Source organism: Sciurus vulgaris (genome assembly GCF_902686455.1).
Source record: "Sciurus vulgaris genome assembly, chromosome: 5".
In the NCBI taxonomy this organism is placed as follows: domain Eukaryota; kingdom Metazoa; phylum Chordata; class Mammalia; order Rodentia; family Sciuridae; genus Sciurus; species Sciurus vulgaris.
The window spans coordinates 130,763,029-130,787,105 of record NC_136465.1 but is presented as its reverse complement, the minus strand read 5'-3'; the positions used below and the strand labels follow the sequence as shown (position 1 = coordinate 130,787,105).

Sequence of the window (24,077 nt, the reverse complement as noted above, 5' to 3'; positions counted from 1 at the left end):
TTCTAATATTTGAAACTACAGACTGTTATGATTTGGATATGAGATGTCCCCACAAAAACTCATTGTTAGATAATGCAGGAATGTTTAGAGGTGAAATGACTAGATTATGAGGCTGTAACCTGATCGGTGGATTGATCCATTTGATGGATAATTTGAATAGATAACTGGGTGGGAACTGCAGGCAGGTGGAATGTAGCTGGAGGAAGTAGGTCACAGGGCATACCATGGGGTTATATTTTGTCCTTGGCTCCTTGAGTTCTCCCTCTTTCTCTCTCTCTCTGCCTCCTGGTTGCAATGAGCTGAGTAGCTTTCCTCCATCCTGCCCTTCAGCCATGATGTTCTGCCTACCTCAGGCTGACAGCAATGGAATCAGCCAACCATGGACCGAATCTCTGAAATTGTAAGCCAAAATAGACCTTTCCTCTTCTACGTTGTTTCAGTCACAGCAATGAAAAGCTGACTAACATGAAGATGGTTCCTGGATTACCATAGTTCAATGTAAATCATTTGACATTTTGAAGGTACAGAAGTGCTAACACATTCAGCAGAAGTTATACTTCAAATTTTAATCCCCAGGACTAGCAATATATGATACAATGCTCTTCCACCATGCTGAGCAAACGGAGATCTGTAGTTCCTAGTCAGCCATGCAATCACAAGCAGGTACAACTTTACACTCCATCGTGTACAGTGATGGCTAAGCTATAATGTTCAGTAGGTTAAGCGTGTTAGATGCATTTTCAACTTATGGTATTTTCAATTTATGAAACTTTATTGGGATGACCTCCTCCAAAATCAAGGAGAATCTGTAGTTAAAATATGCACTCTGAAATTTGGGCTAAAAGATAAAAATATTAGGACTGAGGGTGTACCTCAGTTTAGAGCATCTGCTTAGCATGTGCCAGTTCCTGGGTTAGATTCCCAGCACAATGAAAAACGAAGAACAAAGCTATAGTGGATCTCAACTGACTTACATTTACTAATCTTGTTACTAAAGGCCTTCCTGAGTCTGTTAGTCAGTTTTGTCAATGTGACAAAAATACCTGAAGAAATAACTTATTAGGAGCAAAGATTTTGGTTCACAGTTTCAGAGATTTCAGTTCATCGGTCACTTGTACCTGTGGTGGCACAGAACATCATGGCAGGAGCATGTGGCAGAGCAAAGATTTTCATGTCATCGTGGGCAGGAAGCAAAAGAGAGAGAGTAAGCGGTCAGGGTCCCAATACCTACTTTGGAGCTTGCCCCAATGACCTAACTTCTTCCACTAGGCCGTACTTCCACCACCTCCCCGTTGTGCCATAGGCTGGCAACCAAGTCTTCAACACGCAGCCTTTGGTTGGACATTTAAGACCCAAACCGTAACATTAAAAAATTTTTTTTTGGTGGTGGTGGTACTGGGGATTGAACCCAAGGATACTTTACCACTGAGCTACATCTCCTGCCTTGCCCCCACTTTTTAAAAAATATCTATTATTATGTGGTGCTGAGGATCAAACCCAGTGCCTCACACGTGTCAGGCAAGCACTCTACCACTGAGCTACAATCCCAATCCTCCTCTGCCCTATTTTATCTTTTATTTTGAGATAGGGTCTCACTAAATTGCTCAGGCTTGCCTCCAACTTGGGATCCTCTTGCCTCAGCCTCCCATCACTGGAATTACAGGCATGAATCATTGTACCCTGCACCTTAACACCATTTTTGACAATCATCCAGTTTTTCATTATTTCTGAGTCTATACCTCTTCGGGCCAACTTAGTTGGTTAAGTATATTTATGTAAAGTGCAGGTGCCCTCATCCTAACTACAGTCCTGAAATGTGATTATTAGTCTCACTTAGGTATGTCAAAACAGTGTAGCCAGGCGGGATGTAATTCCAGTGGCTCAGAAGGCTGAGACAGGAGGATTGCAAGTTCAAAGCCAGCCTTAGCAACGGGTGAGGCGCTAAGCAACTCAATGAGACCCTGTCTCTAAATAAAAATACAAAATAGGGCTGGGGATGTGGCTTAGTGGTTGAGTGTCCAAGTTTAATTCCCCGTACCCAAAAAAACAAAAACAAAAACAAAACGAGAGTATAATCTTGAAGCTAGAATGGGATGAGAGTAAAATAACCCAAATCTCTGGTTCTACAGTCCACTTTCCTTTTCTTTCCTCTTTCTTCTTCTTCCTTTTTTTTTTGAGATAGGGATCTCATCACAGTTGCTTTGGTTGACCTTGAACTCCTGGGCTCCATCAATCCTGCTTCAGTCTCCCAAGGAGCTGGAACTACAGACAATCGGCACTGCACCCAGCTCTGTTAGTTTTTGTTTTGTGTGAACCCAGGTGCACTTTATCACTAAGCTACATTCTCAGCTCCCCCTTGTCCCTTGAAACAGTGTCTTGCTAATTAGCCTCAAACTTCAGCTCCTCCAGTCTTAGTCTCCCAAGAAGCTGGAATTATAGGCATGTACCACCATGTCTAAGTACATTTGATTTTTCCTTCCATTTGATTTTTAAAAGGTAAATTTACACTTAAACGTGTAAAGCATAACTGTTTGGGGTGGGGGTGGGGTGCTGGGGACTAACCCCAGGGTCTTTCACATGCTAAACACATACTCTACTACTGAGCTAAACACCCAGGTCTGAACTGTACATTTTTTGACAACTGATACACCTTTTGTAATCGCTATCAAGATTCAGGACATTTCCTTTACTTCCCAAAGTTTCCTATGTTCCTTCCCAAAAAATAGGGGTGTCCCTCCCCTGTAAAGGAAATCACTATTCTAATTTTTTTCACCATAGATTAGTTTTAACTTTCCAAGAACTTCATATAAATGGACAAGACAGCATGTAGTTTGGCTTCTTCTGTTGAATTTATGAGTAGTTATTTCCTTTTTATATTATTCAGTATTAAGATATCACAAGTTGTTTAGCTGTTCTTATTAATGTATATGTAGATTATTCCCAGTTTAGAGCTGTTATAAATAATGCTGTTACAAATGTGTGTGTGTGTATGTTGCTGTGATAGAACCAGGGCCTTGCACATGCTATGCATTGCTATGATCATTTTTTAATACGTGTTTTTGTGGAATTTATTTTCATTTCTCTTGGGTGTGTAGGTTGAAATTTCCAAGTAAATTACAAAAATGTTTGAAAATTTTCTCAAACAGGCTGACAAGCTAGTTCATACCTATAATCTCAGCTACTGGGGAGGTTGAGGTAGAAGGATCCCAAATTTGAGGCCAGCCTGGACAATTTAGGGAGATCCTGTTCTCAAAATCTAAAAAATGGTGGAGAGATAGCTCAATGGTAGAGGACTCCTGGACTCAATTTCTAGGCAGGGAAGTACAGGACAAATTTTCCCTAAGACAGTGTCATTTTACCTCCCTCTTCAGCAATGTATCAGTCCATAGTCTATTCCACATCCTTGTGTGAAGATTTGGTTTTATCAGTGTTTTGGGTTTTCGCCATTCTGATGGATATGTAGTGATAGTTCATTGTAGTGTTGTGTGTGTGTGTGTGTGTGTGTGTGTGTGTGTGGTGCTGGGGATTGAACCCAGGGCCTTGTGCATGCAAGGCAAGCACTCTATCAACTGAGCAATATTCCTAGCTCACTGTAGTTTTTAAGCAAAATATTCCATCTTTGAATCATTTTAGCTGGCATAAGTAAAACTTGAGATAGAGTTCCTTGCTTCTACACTTCTTTTCTATTGATGTCTAGAGGGCAATGTTGTAGAGCAAGTAGTGTTGTCTGCCTTGGGTACAGGAGGAATGCCAACCTATCTCTGATTTAAGCCATAATTCCCAAATGGTTAATTAGAATCACAAGTGGAATACTGTGTTTAAAAATACAACTTCTGTGACCCATTCCCAGACATCCCCAGGGTGTCATCTATAAGTAAATATTTAAGAAATTCAGATGACTAGTCAGCTTTGGTAAAATAGTATTCTTTCAGGTATCTCCCATTCATAAGCCACATAGTCTAGTTTATCTGGCCTACTTGCTAGTTTATAAATATGCCTAGCACTCACCATCTTTGGCTTTGCTTCTATTGATTTCCTAATCTACAGTGCCTCACCATACTTGCATTTTATCTTTATGGTTTTGTAAATTCAGTGCAATACCCAAACTTCAGGTTGCTCAGAGACTTTTTAACTGGAGACAGCTTCTTTCTGTTCAGATTTTTTCTCCCCTTGAGACATGATCCTGTTAGGTTTCCCAGGCTGGTCTTAAACTCTTGATCCCACCTCAGTCTCCTGAGTAGTTGGGATTACAGGAGTACACCACCAAACTATTTGTATTTTTTAATGGCACCTTTCTTTTAAAAATGTATATTTCCCCTACAAGAAGGACTTGATTAGATCTTACTTATTTTGTATTTCCCAATGTATTCAGTGCTTACTGTGTATCAGATACTATTTTTTTATATGCTCTTTCTTTTATTCTCCCCTAACTTACCTGAACAGCAGGTTTCTTAAGTGAGAGTTAGTAAACTAGAAATGTTTTCCAAATAAAGAAAATAATAGTATGTTGTTATTATTATTGTTGAAACATTTTTGCTATATTCATTTTAGTAACTGTAATACTTTTTTTAAATTACTGAATTTTATAATAAATGAAAAATTACATACCTGGCTTGAAAATGAATCTACTCTCCATCCTCTTTATAATTTTAAGATATTAAGAGTGTATAAGATTACATGAAAAAATTGGAATAAACAATTTAATTTCCTTATACATAAAAGAGATAATCTTGAAATTTTAAAGAACGGAATATTTTAATTTTTACATAATTCTATTAAAAAACATACTTAGGGGCTGGGGATATAGCTCAGTTGGTAGAGTGCTTGCCTTGTAAGCATCAAAGCCCTTGGTTCAATTCCTAGCACCGCAAAAAAATAAAAAAACACTTAGGGAAATAACAATAGAATACATAAGATTTTCAAAGTGTTATCATATTATTCTGGTTTGTTTTTATTTTTTGTGGTTAGCACTCTACCACTAAGCTTATACCCTCAGCAATAGTCTGAAAAGTACAAAATTCAAATGTCTAAATTTTACATTTTCCCTCAGAATAATGCAAAGAAAAAAGTCCAGTAATTACAAATAGGTATATTATATTTAAAAAAACTCCATTTATCATGGGAATTAGTAACAATACAAAGAGTGAATGAATTATGACTGAATTTCATATCCTAATGGGTCAAGTCCCTGGTCTAGAAGCATTAAAGAGGATTCCCTTAACTTCTGCAGCAATTTCCTTAGTTCTTCCTTAGAAAATACCTGATATTAAAAAAGAAAAACAAAATTAAGAATGAGAAAAAAGGGTATGAACTTGTAGTTACCTAATTAATCTGATGATTTTAATTAATATCAGAAGAAATTCCTCTTTATGATTTATATGAACAGAAGCTAGGAAACTGGAGAAGTTTAGGAACCTCAGGCTATTTCTCAGAGTTAGTCCATATATTTCTAACTGCTTATACATTCATATACATATTTAGAAAAAAAAAGTATATACATTCAAACTAGATTGTTACTTTCAGGAAATCCACGAACAACTAAAATCCAAAAACAACTAAAAATGTAAGTATGTCTTCACAAAATTAAGTATCACCACAGGGTATATCAAATCAATAAAATTCAAAACAGCAAGCAGTCTAGCACTTACCAGATACAGTTTATGGCGCTCAGAGGATACCATATCTGCTAACTGCAGGCATTCCTGATATTGACCAGTACTATGCAATATGGTGTGAAGCAGAAAACACAACATTGGCAAACATAGCTTTCTCAATAAAACCATCTGATGTGTTCTTTCGTGGTCTTCTTCAGCATCCTACAGACAGACCTCAAGTCATCATTTTAACAACTTTAAGCTAAATACCCTTACAAATGGATAAGTCATGTACAGTTGGTCCTGTGTATAATGGGTTCCGAATCTCTAGATTCAACCAATATTTGGGGAAAAAAAGTTGCATGTGTACCATGTATATACAAATTGTTGTTCTTGTCATTATTCCCTAAACAATATGATATAAAAACTAATTACATAGCATTTACGTTGTATTAGGTATTATAAGTAATCTACAGATGATTTACAGGATATGGGGGGGTATGAGCAGGTTATATAAAAATACTATGCCATTTATATAATGGTTTTGAGTATCTGCAATTTTATTATCCACAGGGATTTTGGAACCAAACCCTCATAGACACTGAAGGATGACTGTGCTGAATCAAAATCAAAACTGGTAGAACTACAAGATTTCATTTTTGCAGTGCTGGGGAGTGAAACCAGGGCCTCACGTATGCCAGGCAAGTGTTCAATCACTGAGCCCTTTTTCAAAAATTTTTTTATTTTGAGACAGGATCTCATTAAATTGCCCAGGTTGGCCTTGAATTTGTAGTCCTTCTGCCTCCACATCCCCAAAAGCTGGGATTATAGGTCATGTTACCATGCCTAGCTAAAAGGTTCATCTAAGGCTTATTTAGCTGTATTAAAAATAAAATGAGGCAAGGTTTTGATCATGTTATTTAGCAAACGAGATTTTATGCCAAGAAAGTGTGACGATGAACAAGGTATACTACAGAGGGTACAGTATAATGAAAATGCTATTGAATGTGTTTCTAATAAATTTAATATGTCTATAATAACATGTATAAAAGGAATAAGAGAAACTGAATACCATCAGAGCAAAAATCAGAATAGAAAGCATCACCATTTCACTGGATTTGTACAGATGTAATTACAGATAGATATAAGGAGATGTAAGAAGACACATCAAACTGATAGCAGTGATTATGACTGGGAAAAAGGGTTAGGATGCAGAGAGAGGTGCACAGGGAGAGAGAACTATGTGGCAAATTTCTGGTTTGTTTTTAAACAAGGAGAATAAATTTATGATTTTCTTGTATAATTTTTTTAGAAACAAAAACTGAAAAAACCTATAGTTACGAATAATATAATTAATGAGGGAAGAGAGATGTGAGGACAATCTTATGTAAAGAAAAAGTCTTTCAGTCCTTTTCTGAAGCAAAACTGCAGAAAAAAGTGTAGGCCTTTTACTGCCACCATGTTTTCTCACTACACACTTGAAAATTAACATAGTGAAAATAATAAAAAGGTACTCAAACACATTAAAATTTCTGAAAAAATCTTTAAAACAAGAAGGAAGGGCTGGGGTGTATTTCAGTGGTGTAACATGTGCCTAGCATGCATAAAGCCCCGAGTTTGATCCCTATAGCAAAAAGTAAAATCAGAAGGAAACCCACAAAACTCATAGTGTAAAATACACACAACAAAACAAAAAAGCTGGAAGAAGGTGAAGCAATAACTGGTCCTTTGAAAAGCTTAATAAAATATCTAAAAATATTTTCTTGGGAGAGGCTATAAAACTAAATTGCTAAAACATTTTTCAATGGGGTGTGGTGGCACATGCCTGTAATCCCAGTTGCTCGGGAGACTGAGGCAGGAGCAAAAGCGAGGTGCTAAGCAACTCAGTGAGTCCCTTTCTCTAAATAAAATACAAAATAGGGGTGGGGATGTGGCTCAGTGGTTGAGTGTCCCTGAGTTTAATCTCCAATAGCCCCCCACAACTCCCCCAAAGAACTCATTGTCAAATGTAGATATAAATGGAGTAAAGCAACAAAACATGGCTTGGCAATTCTACCAAGAAGTAACCGTACTAACTTAGGCTAAACTATCTAACTTAATGCCAGGCTTCAACACACAAGAAAAATTATCACCTATTAATCTTTTAGTCTTGTTTTGAGGTATAAATACATAAAAGCAAATATTAAAATGCATGCTTCATATTTTCTTAGCTTTAAAAATGAAAGGACTTTTCTCAAGGTGAGGCACTCACTGGGGAAAGAGGAGGGTAGGGAAATGAAACATACTGGGCAATGAGAATAATCAAATTATGTGTACATACAAATATGATTAATAAATCCTACTATTATGTATAATTACAATGCACCAAATAAAAAAATAAGGTACTTATTAGATTATCTAAATGTGTTAGATTTAAAATATAATTTAAAATTCTTACTCATCATTTACATTAGTGATCCCTATGCAGAACCTATTAAGAATGATGAGTACTGCTGCTTTCTGGGGCTTTCCATTTATGCTCTAATACAGTCTTTCCACTGTGCTAAGAAGGCAAAGTACCCCTGGTTCCTGGATTCCTTATTACCTAAAAGCCACAAAAGGCTTAATAATCTCATCTCACAAGATGAATTGTGGTACCTGCTCCTCCTAAATCCTGTGGTTGCTGCCACAATATTGGGGGGTGTTGCAAGCGATCTCTTTTCCTATTATTCCCATACCAGCAGACTACCTGCTATCAACCATCCAGAATCACACCAAACAGGCCCAGCAATTTGCCATAAGCTAAAAGAAATAAACTGCTGTACTACAACCTATTTCTCTTGTATGAATAATTTAAAAAGTTTTAAAATATACTGCAACATTTACAACAAAAATATTTTTACCAGGGGCATTATAGTACCTTCTATGTGAGAAAAACTCATTAACTGACACGTTGACAGAAGTTGACCTGTACTGACATTACAGAAATCCCTAATCTGAAGACAGTGCATTCATGCCAGCAATGCAGTACTGTTCATTTACCATGTGCTAGGCATTAATTTAAGTGCTAAGATCAAAGAAGTGAAGAACCCAAGGTTGCTCCCTTTGTGAAGGTTATACTGTAATGGGAGTAGACTCAAAAAACAGTACATATCAGAATGTGGTAGGTGCTAGAAAGAAAATTAATATAGGACAAGGAGACAGTGCAGATGTCTATTATATATGCTATATAACATAGGGTAGTTGGGCTAGGATTGTAGTTTAGTGGTAAAGCGCTTGCCTAGTGCATACTGGGTTTGATCTTCAGCACCACATAAACAATAAATAAAGGTATTATATCCATCTACAACTAAAAAATATTAAAAATAAATAAATAAATATAGCGTGGTTAGGGCAGGGGACATAGCTCAGTGGTAGAACACTTGTCTAGCATGCACAAGTTTGATTCCCAGCACTGCAAAAAACAAATAAGAGTGACTTGATGGTGGGGCAGAGATTCTCTAAGGAAACTGTTTGAGGAGACTGCTGAGAACATTAAGAAGCTACCCATGCAGATATCTTGGGGAAAGAGCATTCTAGGCAGAGAGAGAATAGCAAAGAGGCCCAGAAGTCAAGAACATGAGGGGCAGAAAGATATAAGACAAGGAGGTAGTTAAAAAAAAAAAAAAGGTATATGTACAGTTTTGTATGTCAAGAACAGAAACAAGGATTTTATTCAAGTTATAATGAGAAACTATCAGAAGGTTCTGGGTAAGAGAGTGACATATTTCATTTTTAAAGTATCACTAATTGATAAGGAAGGAAATATCTAGAGGAGGAGAATGGGAAGCAAAGGAGACACAATAGAAGCTTAGACTAGAATGTAGTAGAAAAAGAGGTAGAGATAGTTGTAGTAGTGGAAAGTAGTTATAGATGAACTGCCTAACTCCACTCCAGCTGCCACCTACCTCTAATACTAATGGGAACATTCTACAGCTACTCACAAATTTGAGGTGTTGCTATACAAAACAGTGTATAACGCCAGAGATATCATGTATAGTTGTGCACTATACAAGGACAGCTGGCCAAATGAGTGAGTGGAGCTGAAATCAGCCTATGCTCCATTCTACAGGTCATGTGCGCCTAGCGTGGAACCTATCTGTGTAAGGGAAGGGGTTCAATTTTCTAATTCATATACAAATAATCTATGTGATAGCAGGAGCCCTAGATAATTCCCTACTTTGTTGAATGTCTAGGAGTAATAAACTAAACTCAGTAGAGTAATTAAAATACCATTATCATCTGACTGTTAAAGGAATCTCCTTTTCTAGATTAGTTATGAAGAAATGACTGAGACAAACTACTGATTTATAAAATGCTCAAACAATACAGTATCATTTGTTGTCTGCCATTCCAACATCATTTTTGTAAGACTCCGCACTGTTTTGTGGCTTTCATTACTCTAAGACTAATTAATCAGCAAAGACTTATGCATCAACAAGACACTCAAGTTTTTTTTCAAAATTCAAGTGACAATTAGCATTTTGTAATAAGGAAAATTTTATTTTCACTAACACCAGCATGCATCAGAAGAGATAGGTTTATCCTAAGGAAACTGCTGAAGGTTTAAAACTAGTCAGGGGAGTTCTATTATGAATTTTAGGATTAAAAAGTGGACACTTTCAAGATCATTAATCTAAGCCAGGCACCCTGGCGTGCAACAAGCAATCCCAATGATTCATGAGGCTCAGGCAGGAGGAGAGCACGTTCAAAAGCAGCCTCAGCAACTTAGCAAGGCCCTAAGCAACTTAGTGAAACTGTCTAAAAATAAAAAAGGGCTGAGAATGTGGCTCAATGTTAAGTGTCCCCAGGTTCAATGCCCAGTAAAAACAAAAACAAAAACAAAAAAACCTTAATCTATCAGTAATAACAGCAAGCAGAAGTTCCAATCTAGTCTTCTATCCTTATTGCTTTTTGCTTCTGGTCAGAAAAGGGAAACTAGAGGAGAGAGAAATCTGTAGTAGCTAAAATTAATGAAAGAATAAGAGATAAATAGAAGAGGATATTAGGAGTGGTAAAAGAAAAAGTATCAAGAACACTGTTGTTCTCTGTTCAAAATAAATATCCAATAATCTAAGATTTCCAGTTCTCCTTGGATATCTGTCTATAGACGCAAAACTGAGCTACTATTCTGTTGTGTCCCAGAATCAGGCCTCAGTGTTTTTCTCTGATGTTATTATCATTTGTAGTATCCTTCTGTTTCCCCATTTCATCTCATCCAAATTCTACCTATTTGTTCCAAGATTCAGTTGAATGCTACAGCTCTCAAGCTTCCTGTCAGAGCCCTTCCAGGTAAAAAAAAAATCCTATTTTTTCCTTTTTCTTTTTTTTTCATTGTGTGTGGGCCTCACTCATACTAGATAAGCTTTCTATCTCCTGAGTTATATTCCCAGCTCAAAGCAATCTTTTCTTCACTTGAACTAAAAAAAATACTTAATTTGTACTATCTTTATGGCATTTAATACTTTTGTAACTGGTTCTCAATCTAGGTCACACATTATAAAATTTCTAGATGATTAAGAAAATAGTCCAGCCACCAGCTGCAGGGCACACATCTGTAATCTCAGCAGCTTGGGAGGCTGAGGCAGGAGGATCTCGGTTCAAAGCCAGTCTCAGCAAAGTGAGGTGCTAAGCAACTCAGTGAGATCCTGTCTCTAAATAAAATACAAAATAGACCTGTGGATGTGGCACAGTGGTCAAGTGCCCCTGAATTCAATCCCTGGTACACCCCACAAAACAAAACAACCAAACAAAAAACGAACAGTCGAACTCTGCCTCAAACTAATTAAACCATAATTTCTGGGGATAGACTCCTGTACTTTTAAAAAGCTCACCAAGTCGTTTAAATGGACAGCTCAGAAATGAAAGTCAATGCTTTATATGTGTCTTATGCTACTAGACTTATCTATCTCTAAATTAATACATGTATAATTAAAATTTTAGGTCCAGAATTTTTAAAAATGAGATTTAGTATCCTGGGTGAACATATTAAATGTGAAGTAATAGTTTACCCAAGAATATATGGGATATTCAGTCATAACTACAAAGGTTATATAAAATCTTTAGATTCTCCTATTCAGAAAGAGCACATCTGACCAAAAAAAGTATATGTATATATATTTAGGCTATATGCAAAACACACAGCTTACCTCTCTGACATCTACCATCCAGCCTCCATCAACAAACAACAAGACGTTGTACATTTTTTCCTTCACATCAGCAGTTAGGGCATCCAAATGCCCTTTCCAAATACCATAATCCATCTGCAAAACAAACACAAGGCAGACATAATGGACAAATATCAATGAAGAATGTATTTATAATGTACAGGCAGAAATATACATGTGGAACATCAATTCAAGAGTTGATGTTTCAGTAGCCAAATATCAACAGACAGCAGTTGAATAAAATGCTAAAATGTTAACTTTGTAAATGAATGCTAAAGATACCTGAAGGTATTTTTCAAGATTAATTACCCACAGAAAAGTAAGTAAACAGCTGGGTACAATGGTGCAAGCCGATAATACCAGCTACTTGAGAGGCAGGAGTATGATCAGGTTTGAGGCCAGTCTCAGCAACTTAGTGAGACTGATTCAAAATACAAAGTAAAAAGGTCTGGGGAGGTAGCTCAGTGATAGGGTGCCCCTAGGTTCAATCCCTGGTCCCAGGGCAGGGGAAGGGAGGTAACAAAAGAGATGACTTTTTTTCAAAGCAGAACATTAACACAAAGAGTACCTGTTAATATAGCTGTTGAAAAAAATGACCTTTAGAAATACTAACATACATTTTTAAGATGCAACGGACTCATTCTAGATCCATATTCAACTTACTTCATATTTCTTTTCTTTATGTTCATAAGCTACTTTCTCAGTAAAAGTTGGCTGGGGTATCAAAGTAGGTTTTTGTGGAGCTGAATTCATATGCTTAAACCATTCATTAAATGTTTCATGAGCTTCCTAAAATGTAAATTTAAAAAAAAAGGTTTCCACTTTTATTATTCAGTAAGGCTTTTAAAAAATGTGGTTATTAGAAATAATTTTGCAGCACCAGAACACGAAACTGTTCAATATGTATATTTTACACACATACACAAATGATTGGAACATATAAATGCTTTATGAAATGACTAATACCACCAAAATATAGTGTTTTCTAGCACCTACTCCTATCTCAGCATCCTAATTATTTATGTATCTTGACATCTCTCGAGTATGCATGTTTACTTATCTACCTTCTTTTGATTGGCCTACTGGTTATAAGAGGCAAAGATAAGAGTATTATCCATAAATTTAGCTCTATTACTTAGCCCACTGTAATCACTTGATTATTTGTTGAATAAATTTTGAATGAATAGGCTATTATTTTAGTTCCAACAAATACAGAATATTTTGCTATTCTAAGTTATTGCCAAAAGCAAAAATATTAAAGTTGAGACAAGCATTCACAGAATCTGTTTTTTCCCCAATCTCTTCAGAGCATTTACTTTGAAGCTAGAATCATGGCAGCTCAAAGGCACATGGTTTCATCATGACAGCATTCACAGAATCTTAATAAAAACATCAGTTCCAGACATCATATATACTATCTGATCTTGGTTGGTTAGCAATGAATAGAGAATCATGCTAATGAAGATAAAGTCATGATTTCAATTCCCTGTGGATCAGTCATTGCTATCATCACAAGAGAGATAAGATTGATCAGTCACTTCTGGAAAAAAAGTTAAACTCTGAAAGTGAATCAGAAAAGTTGTTACTAAAGTTGTGGTTTTCTTTTCAATCTCACCAAATAAGCTCTAATGCACAAATGTTCTCTGATAGCATTATCATCTTCAGCAGGAAGTGGACTTTCCATTCCTTGTTCCTCCCACTGATTATAAATTTCTGCTATAGAATCCTGAGGAATTTTCACAAATACTTCTTTTGCAGCTTCATGCTTTTTTGATGCTGTGAAAAAACAAATGTACAATTTTCACTATATATAAACTTCTGTGTAATGGTTTCTCAAAGAGTCCAATGATTGGTTTACAACTTTTATTGTGAGCTGCAACCAATAGAAGTACGGAAGTTACTTCTATTAAAGATCTTAATGATCTTTCTACCTAATGAGCTGGCTGTCTTCTTAGCTTCATGCAACAGTAACATAAAAGGAGATATTAAATGCAGTTAAATTTTTCAAAGTCTGACAGCCATGAGATTATGTGCAAAATTGGTTAGGATAATGAAAACCCACCATTAAAGGTTTTAACAACAACAACAAATATATATGGTTGCTGATGGGCCTTTATGTATTTTTATGTGGTGCTGAGAATTGAACCCAGTGCCTCATACATGCTAGGCAAGTGCTTTACCACTGAGCCACAAACCCAGCCCTTCCATTATAAGTTTTTATATAACGAATGATATATAAAAGAATAGGTGGGCCAGGCACACTGGTATATGCCTATAATTTCAGCAACGTGGCAGGCCGAGAGGCAGGAGGTCTGCAAGTTCAAAGCCAACCCCAAAAACCTGCAATACCCTCAGCAATGTAGTGAGACCCTGCCTCACTAAAAAATTAAAAGGGATGGAGATGTGACTCAGTGGTAAAGTGCTCCTGGTTCAACCCCCAATACCAAAAGAAGAGTAGCTGGATTTTCTCACCTTCAGTAAAGGATTAAAAAAACAAAAACAAAACAAAATTCAAAAATATATGGATCTGAACAAAGAATAAAAATAAAATACCTAAGAATTTTCTCATTATCGCATTGCCTTGTTTCAGTGCTTCTGCCCTCTGTGCTGGGTCAAATACCAACCAGTCGATTACATCAATCTTTAAACGGTCCTCCTGTTCATTTAAAGGGAGAAAAAAGGAAAAAGAAACACCAATTTTACCTCTACAATAATCTGCACATTGGTAGAACTTGTATCTGCACTTCTAGTAAACATCATTTTCCCTCGAATTATTTAATTTATTTTCCTACTTAACAGCGCTCTACTAAATAATAGAAAAAAATTCAGCGGACTGTGATATCTGGATTATATGCCCCACCAATTTAACCATATGATTTTTTAAAAGAGCTACTTTAAAATTATTTTCTTGTTGGGCATGGTGGTGCATACCTGTAATCCCAGCAACTTGGGAGGCTAATGTGGGAGGACCACAAGTTCAAGGCCAGCCTCAACAATCTATAGTCTAGCAAGGTCCTAAGCATGACCCTGTCTCAAAAAAAAAATTTTTTTTTTCTTTTTTCTTTTTTCTTTCTTTCTTTTTTTTTTTTGCGGTACTGGGGATTGAACCCAGGGCCTTGTGCTTGCAAGGTAAGCACTCTACCAATTGAGCTATATCCCCAGCCCCCCAAAAAAATTTTTTTAAAAAAAGAGCTGGGGATGTGGCTCAGTGGTAAAGTGCCCCTGGGGGGTTTAATCATCATGGGGGTATGAAAAATATAAATGCAATAAAATAGTTTTTTTATTTAGATATAACTTCTCTCCTGAAAATATAAGAGTTACTGATTTAAAAAATATCTAAAATAACCTCATGAACAAAAAGCCAATGCTCAGACCTGTTCTATTAGAGAAGCTTCCTTTAACATACTACTAAGTAGTATAAATAATCCCTTATATAAGACCTTAAATTTGTTGCCAATTTTTGTAAAATGCCTGGTTGACAAAGAAACATTCTTATTTAAGAAAGATTCTTTCTAGGGGATGGGGGTGACAAATAGAAATTAGTATATTTTAAAACAGAAATTCACCAAGGAACAAGATGAAGGATTATCAGAAGTTACAATACTCCTCACCCGCTACCCCATACCATCAATTACCTCAGTAGTGGCAGTATCTAGGGCTGGAGCCAGGTCATGGTGACTAAATTCACCATTATCTTTCTTTCGAATATTCTCAACTACAGTTTTTGTTATTGTTGCAACATCCAAATCTAAAAAGGTTTTTAAAGTAACAAGAAACACAGAATAATCATTGATTCTATATTCTCTAAATAGCCCCAACAGTTTGGTAAATCAATCCCCCCCCCACCCCCCCAACTAGGGATTGAACCCAGGGCCTTGTGCATGCTGGGCAAGTGTTCTACCACTGAATTACACTCCCAGTCTCTGGAACTACAATTAAAAAAAAAAAAAAAAAATTGGTGGCACATGCCCATAACCCCAGTAACTCCAGAGGCTGAGGCAGGATAATTTCAAGTTCAAGATCAGCATAGACAATTTAGTGAGACCTTATTAAAAAATAATTTAAAAAGAGCTTAGAAGTGTGACCTAGTGGTAGAGTGCCCCTGGGTTAAATTCCCAGTATTGAACAGGGATATAGATGTACACACATGCACACACACACACACACACACACACACACACACACACGTATATTTATATAAAGTATGTAAAATCTAAAAACATTATAAAAGAAAATGCCAAAATTTATAAAATTTACACATTACGGTATAAGTTATTTTATTTATAAAAGAAAATGCCAAAATTTATAAAATTTACACATTACGGTATAAGTTATTTTATTTATAAAACAGAACTTGACTGGAATTTTTATTCCTCCACCTCTCCAAGAGTAATATGATTCAAAACTTAAAGAACAAATGTTATAAGAACCAAAATGAAAATTTGACCAATGGATGGCTGAACCATTTTACCTGCTTCCTTAGCCAGCTCCAGGCAATGATGGCGTTGTTCAAATTCTGTAACACCTTCCAAAAATAAAGCATATTGGGCAACAGCAAGATCTTGAGGCAAATGACAGGTATAAAATGCTATGAGATTTGTATGTTTCTCATTTATTAAAAGCTAAAAATAAGAAAAAGATCAAAGTAGGTCAATAATAAAGTTCTAGGATCAACAATGCTTTTATAAAAGTTTACTTCAAAATTTCAAATGTATTTAGGAGAAAGTCAAGAGATACAGATTTGTGCTACTCATCAGAATAATTTTAAATTCCAAAAATGTATTCAGGAGCAGAGGAGGGGTGGGGAAAAGGGAGAAGGGAGGAGAGGAGGAAAGGGGAAGAAGAAGGAAGTGAAGTTGAACAAATTTTATACCATGTGCATGTATGAACATATTACAATGCATTCTACTTTCATATGTAACTATAATGTACCAATTAAAAGTAAATAAATAGAAGGAAGAGCAATAGAGCAGAGGAAGGGGATTGGGGAGGGAAAGGGGAAGTACTGGGGACTGAAATGGAGCAAACTATATCACATGCAGTAAAGGCTGTCAAGATGAACCCCATTATCATGTAAAACTATAATGTACTAATAAAGACATAAACACATTCAGCATAATTCAAAGTTCTCTTATGGATTCTCATGACTTTGCTACCACTGGGTATTAAAATAACATTCTGATTTTTTTGTTTTCATTACAACATTAAAAAAAGAATCAAGTTGTGGATTCTCATAGTTTACCTGTATGTATGTCTTTAAAACTTCAATAGAAACTTCTTCCTTCATAGGAAAAAAGACAATTCAGTTATGAACACAACTACTTATGGTACCAGTAATAGTTTCCCATAAAAATTCTGATATTAAATAATTTAATAATTTAAATATTTATCACTGAGGATAATTATACACCAGGCTAAGTGCTTGGAAAGGGTCATATGTTGCTTGATTTCATCCTATCATAACTTTTGGTGGGTAGTTACCATTATCATTCACATTTTACAGAAGAAACAAAGACCCAAGGAATTTTATTTACACAGAATAATAAAGGTAGAAGTTGCTGAGTAAGGATGTGAACTCAAGATTCTTAATCATTCTGCTTCTACATGTACTTCACCAAATGTTATCAAACATTCTGAAAAAAAAAAAAAAAAAAAAAAAAAAAGAAGCCAGATGTGGTGGTGTATACCTGAAATCTAAGCTACTGGTGGCGGAGGTGGCAAAGGGGACTGAGGCAGGAGGTTGCCAAGTTGAAGGCCAGTCTTGGCAAAAGAGGAGACCCTGTCTCAAAATAAAATGAAAATCAGGGCTGGGGGTGTAGTTCAGTGGTTGAGTGCTTGCACAGTATGTGTGAGGCCCTAAGCTCAATCCTTAGTACTGCACACACACACCACACACACACACACACACACACACACACACACACACACACACACGCACACACACACTCGGTGGGGCGGGGGGAGAAAAAGAGAAAAGAAAGGTTTAAAATCTCATATAGAACTTAAGACTGGTTCATTCAGATCAGATGGTTGATTTAAAGATGGATACAAGGGCATGGTGGTGCATGCCTGTAATCCTAGCAACTTGTGAGGCTGAGGCAGGAGGATCACAAGTTCAAGGCCAGCCTCAGAAATTTAGTGAGGCCCTAAATAAGCAACTTAGTGAGACCTTGTCTCAAAATAAAAAATAAAAAGGGGTAAAGTGCCCCTGGGTTCAAACCCCAGTACCATAAAATTAAACTTTAAAAAGTAAAGTTGGATACCATTAAGGATGAAGTTCTTAAAAATCAGTTAACCATCAGCATTGTGTGGCCACAGACTAGAACCCTGAGCATCACTCACAGTGAGTTATCATTGAATGGCCACATGAAACTATATGGAAGATTTCTGCACTTATCACCATTTCTAGAAAAAAGTAACAAAAAAGTAACGTGTTTTACCAATAATAGGTAAATAGCATCAACTCTTATAGTGAAGGATAAATCGTTCTCTTTTATTTACTTTGGTCTGCAGTCCCAGAGTGCGGAAAAACAAAATGAGGTGAGTCATAAAGCGGAGGAGGTGTCCAGGTAAATTGCTTCTGCTTTTGGAAAGCCATTTGCTAAACTCATCCATCAAACCTACAAGCCATCAAAGCAAAGATTCAACAACAGAAATAAAGTTGGGGAGAAATAAACATTATCAAAAAAATTTTATCTCACTAATAAAGTGGTATTAAGTCATTGTCTCATTGTTAGAAGCCATCATATAACTCTCTAAAACCCTCTTAAACAGACTGGGTTAAATACAAACTTTAGAATAACAAGTAAATAGTTGCATTCAAATAGGTGAATATTTTAAAAGATTAAAAGATGTTGTGAGTCGTATGCATTGGTTTGGTATCTTTTACAAAAATGACTATAAAAAAGTAAGAAACTCAGACAAAGTAGAATAAAATTATACCTTACCATCAATGTCTCCCAGGATAAGGAACTTTTGAACTATATGATAATGTTCTTGATTCTCTTCCAAAACTCTCTGAAAAAATTTTTTTATATTTTCCATTAATCTTTTAATGGTTGTTCTTGAGTATGTACTCGAGTTAAACTAAAAATGTCAAACTTTTGAAGGAACATACAAAAGTTGGAAATGAAGGGCCTTAGGAAGATTAAAATAAAATATAACATAGAAAAGATACTCCCTTTGGAATATACTTGTGGCTTACGAGTCTAGGACTAAATAATACCTTTGAAGGTAGAGAACTATGACATAATAATCTAATCTTTGGGAATGTTTTCAAATGATTATTCTTTATATTTTATTCCTGTTTACCTTGGCACTTCATGTGGATCAGAAAGGAAGGACACATGTGACTTCAGCAAAATAAACTACAAGATTTCTTTCAATGTGAGTAATAGTATTTGAAACCATTCTTTAGGTATCTTCTTCTGCACATGTCATCAGGAGTAATGAACCAAAACAATAATCAGGTACAGAGTAAACCAATTATTGTTACATGCAACCTGACTTTTGAAAATGGATCATTTATTTTTGTTAAGCATATTTTAGTTTTTACTTAGCAGTCAGTTTTCTTTCAGTGTTGGTTCTTTTTTATATTCACAATCTTTGCTCTGTTTATTGATTATATGGCAAGGGGTAGAAATCTAACTTTGTTTTCTTCCAGATGGAAAGCCAAGTATATCAGGACCATTTACCTTTGATAAACTATTTTGTTCCCTCTGAAATGAAAGGTCACCTATGACATTAAGCTTTCATAACTACTTCGTTCTAATTTGGACTTTGTGTTCCACTAATCTATTTGTTTCCCAGGCTAATGCTGTATTATTTTGTTGTATCTTATATTCACTCAGACAAGTACCCCATAACAACTCTTCATTTTCAAAATTTTCTGCCATTCTCACTTATTCTACTCAGGAAATTCCCATCCAGAAATAATCTCCAAAGCATTAGACTTGTATGTTAATTTTAGAATGACTGACATTTATGTAAGTCCTCCTATCCAAAAATTTTTAAAAATATTTTTTAGCTGTCAATGATCTTTTATTTATTTATATGTGGTGCTGAGTATTGAACCCAGGGCCTCACACATGCCAGGCAAGCACGATACCACCAAGCCACAACTCCAGTCCCCCAAGAATGTTTTATCTCTTTATGTCTTATTTTGTCTTCTAGTAAGATTGTATGTTTCTTTACATAGGTCCTGAAACTATTAATTGCTTTCATTCCTAGACACCTTTGGTTTTGGTCATTCATTTAAATGGAACTTTTGGGGGATGGGGAGCTGTATTCTTTTCTAATTAGTTATAAGAAGTAGAGAATGGCTGTTTTTTGGTAACATGGTCTTATATTTAGCTATTAACAAACTATTTTATCAATTCTAGTAACTTAGTCATTCTTAAGTTGTTAGACTTACATTTCTGTCATATGTAAATGTTCACCCCCTTTCCAATATTTACATCTATTTCTTTATTTTATTTTATTATTTATTAATTACCAAAACAATAGACCAGTAAAAACACTTGCCAGAAAAAGAATGAATTTCCTTACCATACAATAATAAGGAAAAATAAATCCCAACAGGAAAATAACTAAAAGATATAGACAAGAAATTCACAGTATATAGGGAAATATGTTCAGTCATAACAGACAAGGACATATAAGTAGAAGAGTGAGGGCTGAGGTTTTGGCTCAGTGGTACAGTGTTTGCCTACCATGTGTGAGGCACTGGGTTTGATCCTCAGTACCACATAAAAATAAATAAAAAAAAAAAAAGGTATTGCGTCCATCTACAACTAAAAAATATGTTAAAAAAAAAAAAAAAAGAACAGTGAACCCTTATTTCCCACCTACTCCAATAAACTGGAAAAAAATAAAAGGTTATGACATTTGGTAATGGTGAGAATATACAATTTAATAAATTACTTGTAGAAGTATAAACTAATTGCTATAATCTGGTAATTATTTTCCATTAAAATGTTTTCTTTTAATTTTATTTTTAATTGTATTAATTTAAGGTGTATAACATGATGTTTTCCAATAATTATTAATTTAGAAACATTGTATATATGTATGTACATGTATAAAGAGTATATATATGAGGCTGGGGTTGTGACCCAGTGGTAGAGCACTTGTCTAGCATGTGTGAGGCACTGGGTTTGATTCTCAGCACCACATATAAATTTAAATAAATGAATAAAATAAAGGTCCATACTATTAAAAAGAAAATATAAAAAAAAAAATAATAGAAGAGTATATTTTTACTCTTTAACTCAGCAACCCTGCTTTTAGGGAAATTATCCCATGGAAACAGGATGAGAAAATAAGTTCACACATGTATACAAAGCCATACCATATAATCATTCATTATAGCACTAGAAATTCTACAACCTAAATATCACCCAAAGGGAATGACTAAAAAAATTATACATCATTCTTCAGAATAGTATGTACCTATTAAATAGAATGAAAGGGTTAGGGGTGTAGCTCAGAGGTAAAGCACTTGCCTAGCATTCTTGATGTCCTGGGTTTCATCCCCAGAGGGGAGGGAGGGAGGGAAGGAGGGAGGAAGGAAGGGAAAGACAGGAGTGATAGACATAAACTTACAAAGAAAGAAAAGAAAAAAAAAAAAAAAGAAAATGGAAGAAAAAGAAAGAAATTTATAGCAACTTAGAAAGATACCATTAAATGAAAAAAAAAAACAAAAAACAAAAAAACAAAAAACTGTAGAGTAATGCAATGTGAAGAAAATTCCAAAATACTGTATTGGAATATCTGCATAATTTATACATATTTGAAAGATCATGGATCATTAGTTATTTTTGAATTTTAGATTTTTGGGAATCTAGGAAAAGAAAGTCTTATTATTAGTTCTCCATTGTATATTTCCAGTTTTGAAAAAAGGTGTTAAATGTAGCTTATATGCATGTATTTGGATGAAACCAATCCTAAACCAAAGAAATGATGTATCACTCACATGGTTAAGCTTTTTCCTTTTAAAAAATCTGCTCTTATTTAGATAACAGGCAAGAAAAAGCAGGGAAAGAAGAACAAAGCTCCACATATTTTCTTCTTTTTAACTATAACACCTTCTATTTCACATTTACTAGCAAGTTCATATTAACATTTACCTTTTTATCAGTAGCTTGAAGTTCCTCGAAAACCTTTTCTAAAGTCCAACTTCAAAAACAAAAAAAAAAAAACAAAAAGAAAAGGAATAGAATAATATTAATAATATGAAAAAAGTCCATAAAATAAAACTTAAAGGAGCGTACTACAAACCACTATGACCAGAAACTAACCAACACACTCACTTTGCTTCTAAATATTCTCTAGGGAGTTCTTCAGTTATATCTAGCGTCATTACTGATGTCCGGATCTCTTGTTCCACCAGACTGTCTACCATCACCCGGAAATAGGCCCATACTGTGTCTTCCCAGGTGTCACAGACAGGAAGAAGCTTTTCCCCCCAATCCAAAAGAGAAACACAAACATATTCAACAACAACAACAACAACAAAAAAAAAAAAAAAAAAAAAAAAAAAAAAGGAAAAGAGAAAAAGAAAAAGAATTACACCATTGATACGGACTAGACTAGCCACTGTATAATGATATAAAATATTGTGAATTTTTAAAAAATTATACCAAATATCCTTTTTCTACCAAACTAATCTTCTAAGAAGTCTGAACTTCTAACACTTTTTTTCATGACAAATTCACAGTAGCATTAATCTTACACGCTTATGTAAGATGGCCTTTCAATTGATTATTATAGCATCTCTCAAAATAGCTATACATATATAGGGTTATCAAAAACACATACATAAGACAAACCAAGCAGTCACTGTGACTTAGTACATTTCTGGATACAGTTTTAGGTATTAGAAGTCATCAATATATGTGTGTTGCAACTGACAATTATTAGTTATAACTTATAGTTTGATTTTACTCATTAAAATATTGTGCATGTTATGGGGTACATCAAATTAAGCAATACAAATAACTATTCTATTTCATGATTATCTCTATCCTTGCTGCTTTTAGAAAGCAACTTAAGTCTAGTAGGTTTGCTATGTATAATTATTAGTATCTGGATTTATTCCATAGAAAAAATTAAATATCAAAAGATTGTATACCTGCTTTAGATTTCCACTTAAAGCTGCATAAATCGCTCTCTCATATTTATTGAAGAGCTCCTAAAATACAATGAATAAACAGATTTGAAATAAATTGTTTTTCTTAGTATGTTAGTTTTTCTCATAATCTGGAGTTTTACAATTTCTTCTAGACAACTTATTCACTTGATGGTTTCTAAATTTTAGTGAAAGATTGAGTGGTATTATTAAGAAGGAATGACTTCTTAGTTTGATGAAATACTGAAATCTTTGGGGAAAAAAGCCAAACATTTAAATTTCAAATTCAGGGTGAAAGCAGAGCCAATTCTACTGGATGTTTTGATTATTATAAACAAATATTCTTCTATAGAACCTGTATAGGTATTTTCTCCTAAAATGTTTCTAAGTACCTTATACTTCCTTGATGCTGACCTAGGAATGGCACCAAACAAAGCAGGCATCAGTTTGCATCTGATTCCTAAGTGGAATTAATTATATTCACCTGATTATCCCATTTTAGTTTTAGATCACAGTTAATAGCAGTTCCAATTTCCTTGCCATCCAAACGAGAGAGTCTTCAGAGACTGTCACTAAACAGCTGAATCCACCTCTGTCATCTGTTTCTAGTCAGTGGTCCTGACTAGAACCACTAGTATGCTCCCTTCCTTTCTTTTCCCATCAATACTATCCTAGGACAAGCCTTTATTATTAAGAGGGCAAACATTTCTGATGCCTTTAGTCCTTTCAACTTTAATTTTATTTTCCACTGCCATGCTCATCTTTTTTTGGTACTGGGGACTGAACCCAGAGTCACTTAATCTCTGAGCCTCATCCCCAGTCCTTTTTTTAATGTTTTATTTGAGAAGGGTCTCGCTAAATCCTTAGGGCCTCACCAAGTTGCTGAAGTTGGTTGTGAATTTGCACTCCTTCTGCCTCAACCTCCCACATCACTGAGATTAGATTGCCAGACAAATCTTAAAACACTGCTACCATGTGCCCTCAAGGTTCTGCAACCTTTCTATTTTACAAGCAAATTTCAGTTCTTTTCAGGGTGAAGTTCCAAATTGATGGTAGTATTTATTTCTTAACTGTTTAACAGATGTAAAACTATGCTAACATTTTATTGATTTTTTTATCTTTGTTTCACAGATGCAATTTTAAAGTATTGTTCTTTTAACTCCATTGCGC

At 35.2% G+C, this 24,077-nt stretch overlaps 1 protein-coding gene across 2 annotated transcripts in view; it reads right to left on the bottom strand.

The window, feature by feature from the left end:
* Nucleotides 1-5,014: 5,014 nt before the first annotated feature.
* The window catches only part of NUP107 (nucleoporin 107), a 42,094-nt gene continuing 23,031 nt past the window's right edge, over nt 5,015-24,077 (bottom strand). For both annotated transcript variants that reach the window (XM_079139180.1, XM_079139181.1), the window contains 14 exons: nt 22,911-22,970; nt 22,090-22,235; nt 21,907-21,955; nt 18,727-18,796; nt 18,281-18,399; nt 17,022-17,060; nt 16,251-16,401; nt 15,415-15,527; nt 14,333-14,435; nt 13,395-13,555; nt 12,443-12,568; nt 11,762-11,875; nt 5,649-5,816; nt 5,015-5,260 (listed from right to left, as the gene is read on the bottom strand). In XM_079139180.1, coding sequence (XP_078995306.1) covers nt 5,153-5,260; nt 5,649-5,816; nt 11,762-11,875; nt 12,443-12,568; nt 13,395-13,555; nt 14,333-14,435; nt 15,415-15,527; nt 16,251-16,401; nt 17,022-17,060; nt 18,281-18,399; nt 18,727-18,796; nt 21,907-21,955; nt 22,090-22,235; nt 22,911-22,970 — 1,527 coding nt within the window. In that variant the 3' untranslated portion in view covers nt 5,015-5,152. The remainder of the gene's footprint in view (nt 5,261-5,648; nt 5,817-11,761; nt 11,876-12,442; nt 12,569-13,394; nt 13,556-14,332; nt 14,436-15,414; nt 15,528-16,250; nt 16,402-17,021; nt 17,061-18,280; nt 18,400-18,726; nt 18,797-21,906; nt 21,956-22,089; nt 22,236-22,910; nt 22,971-24,077) is intronic.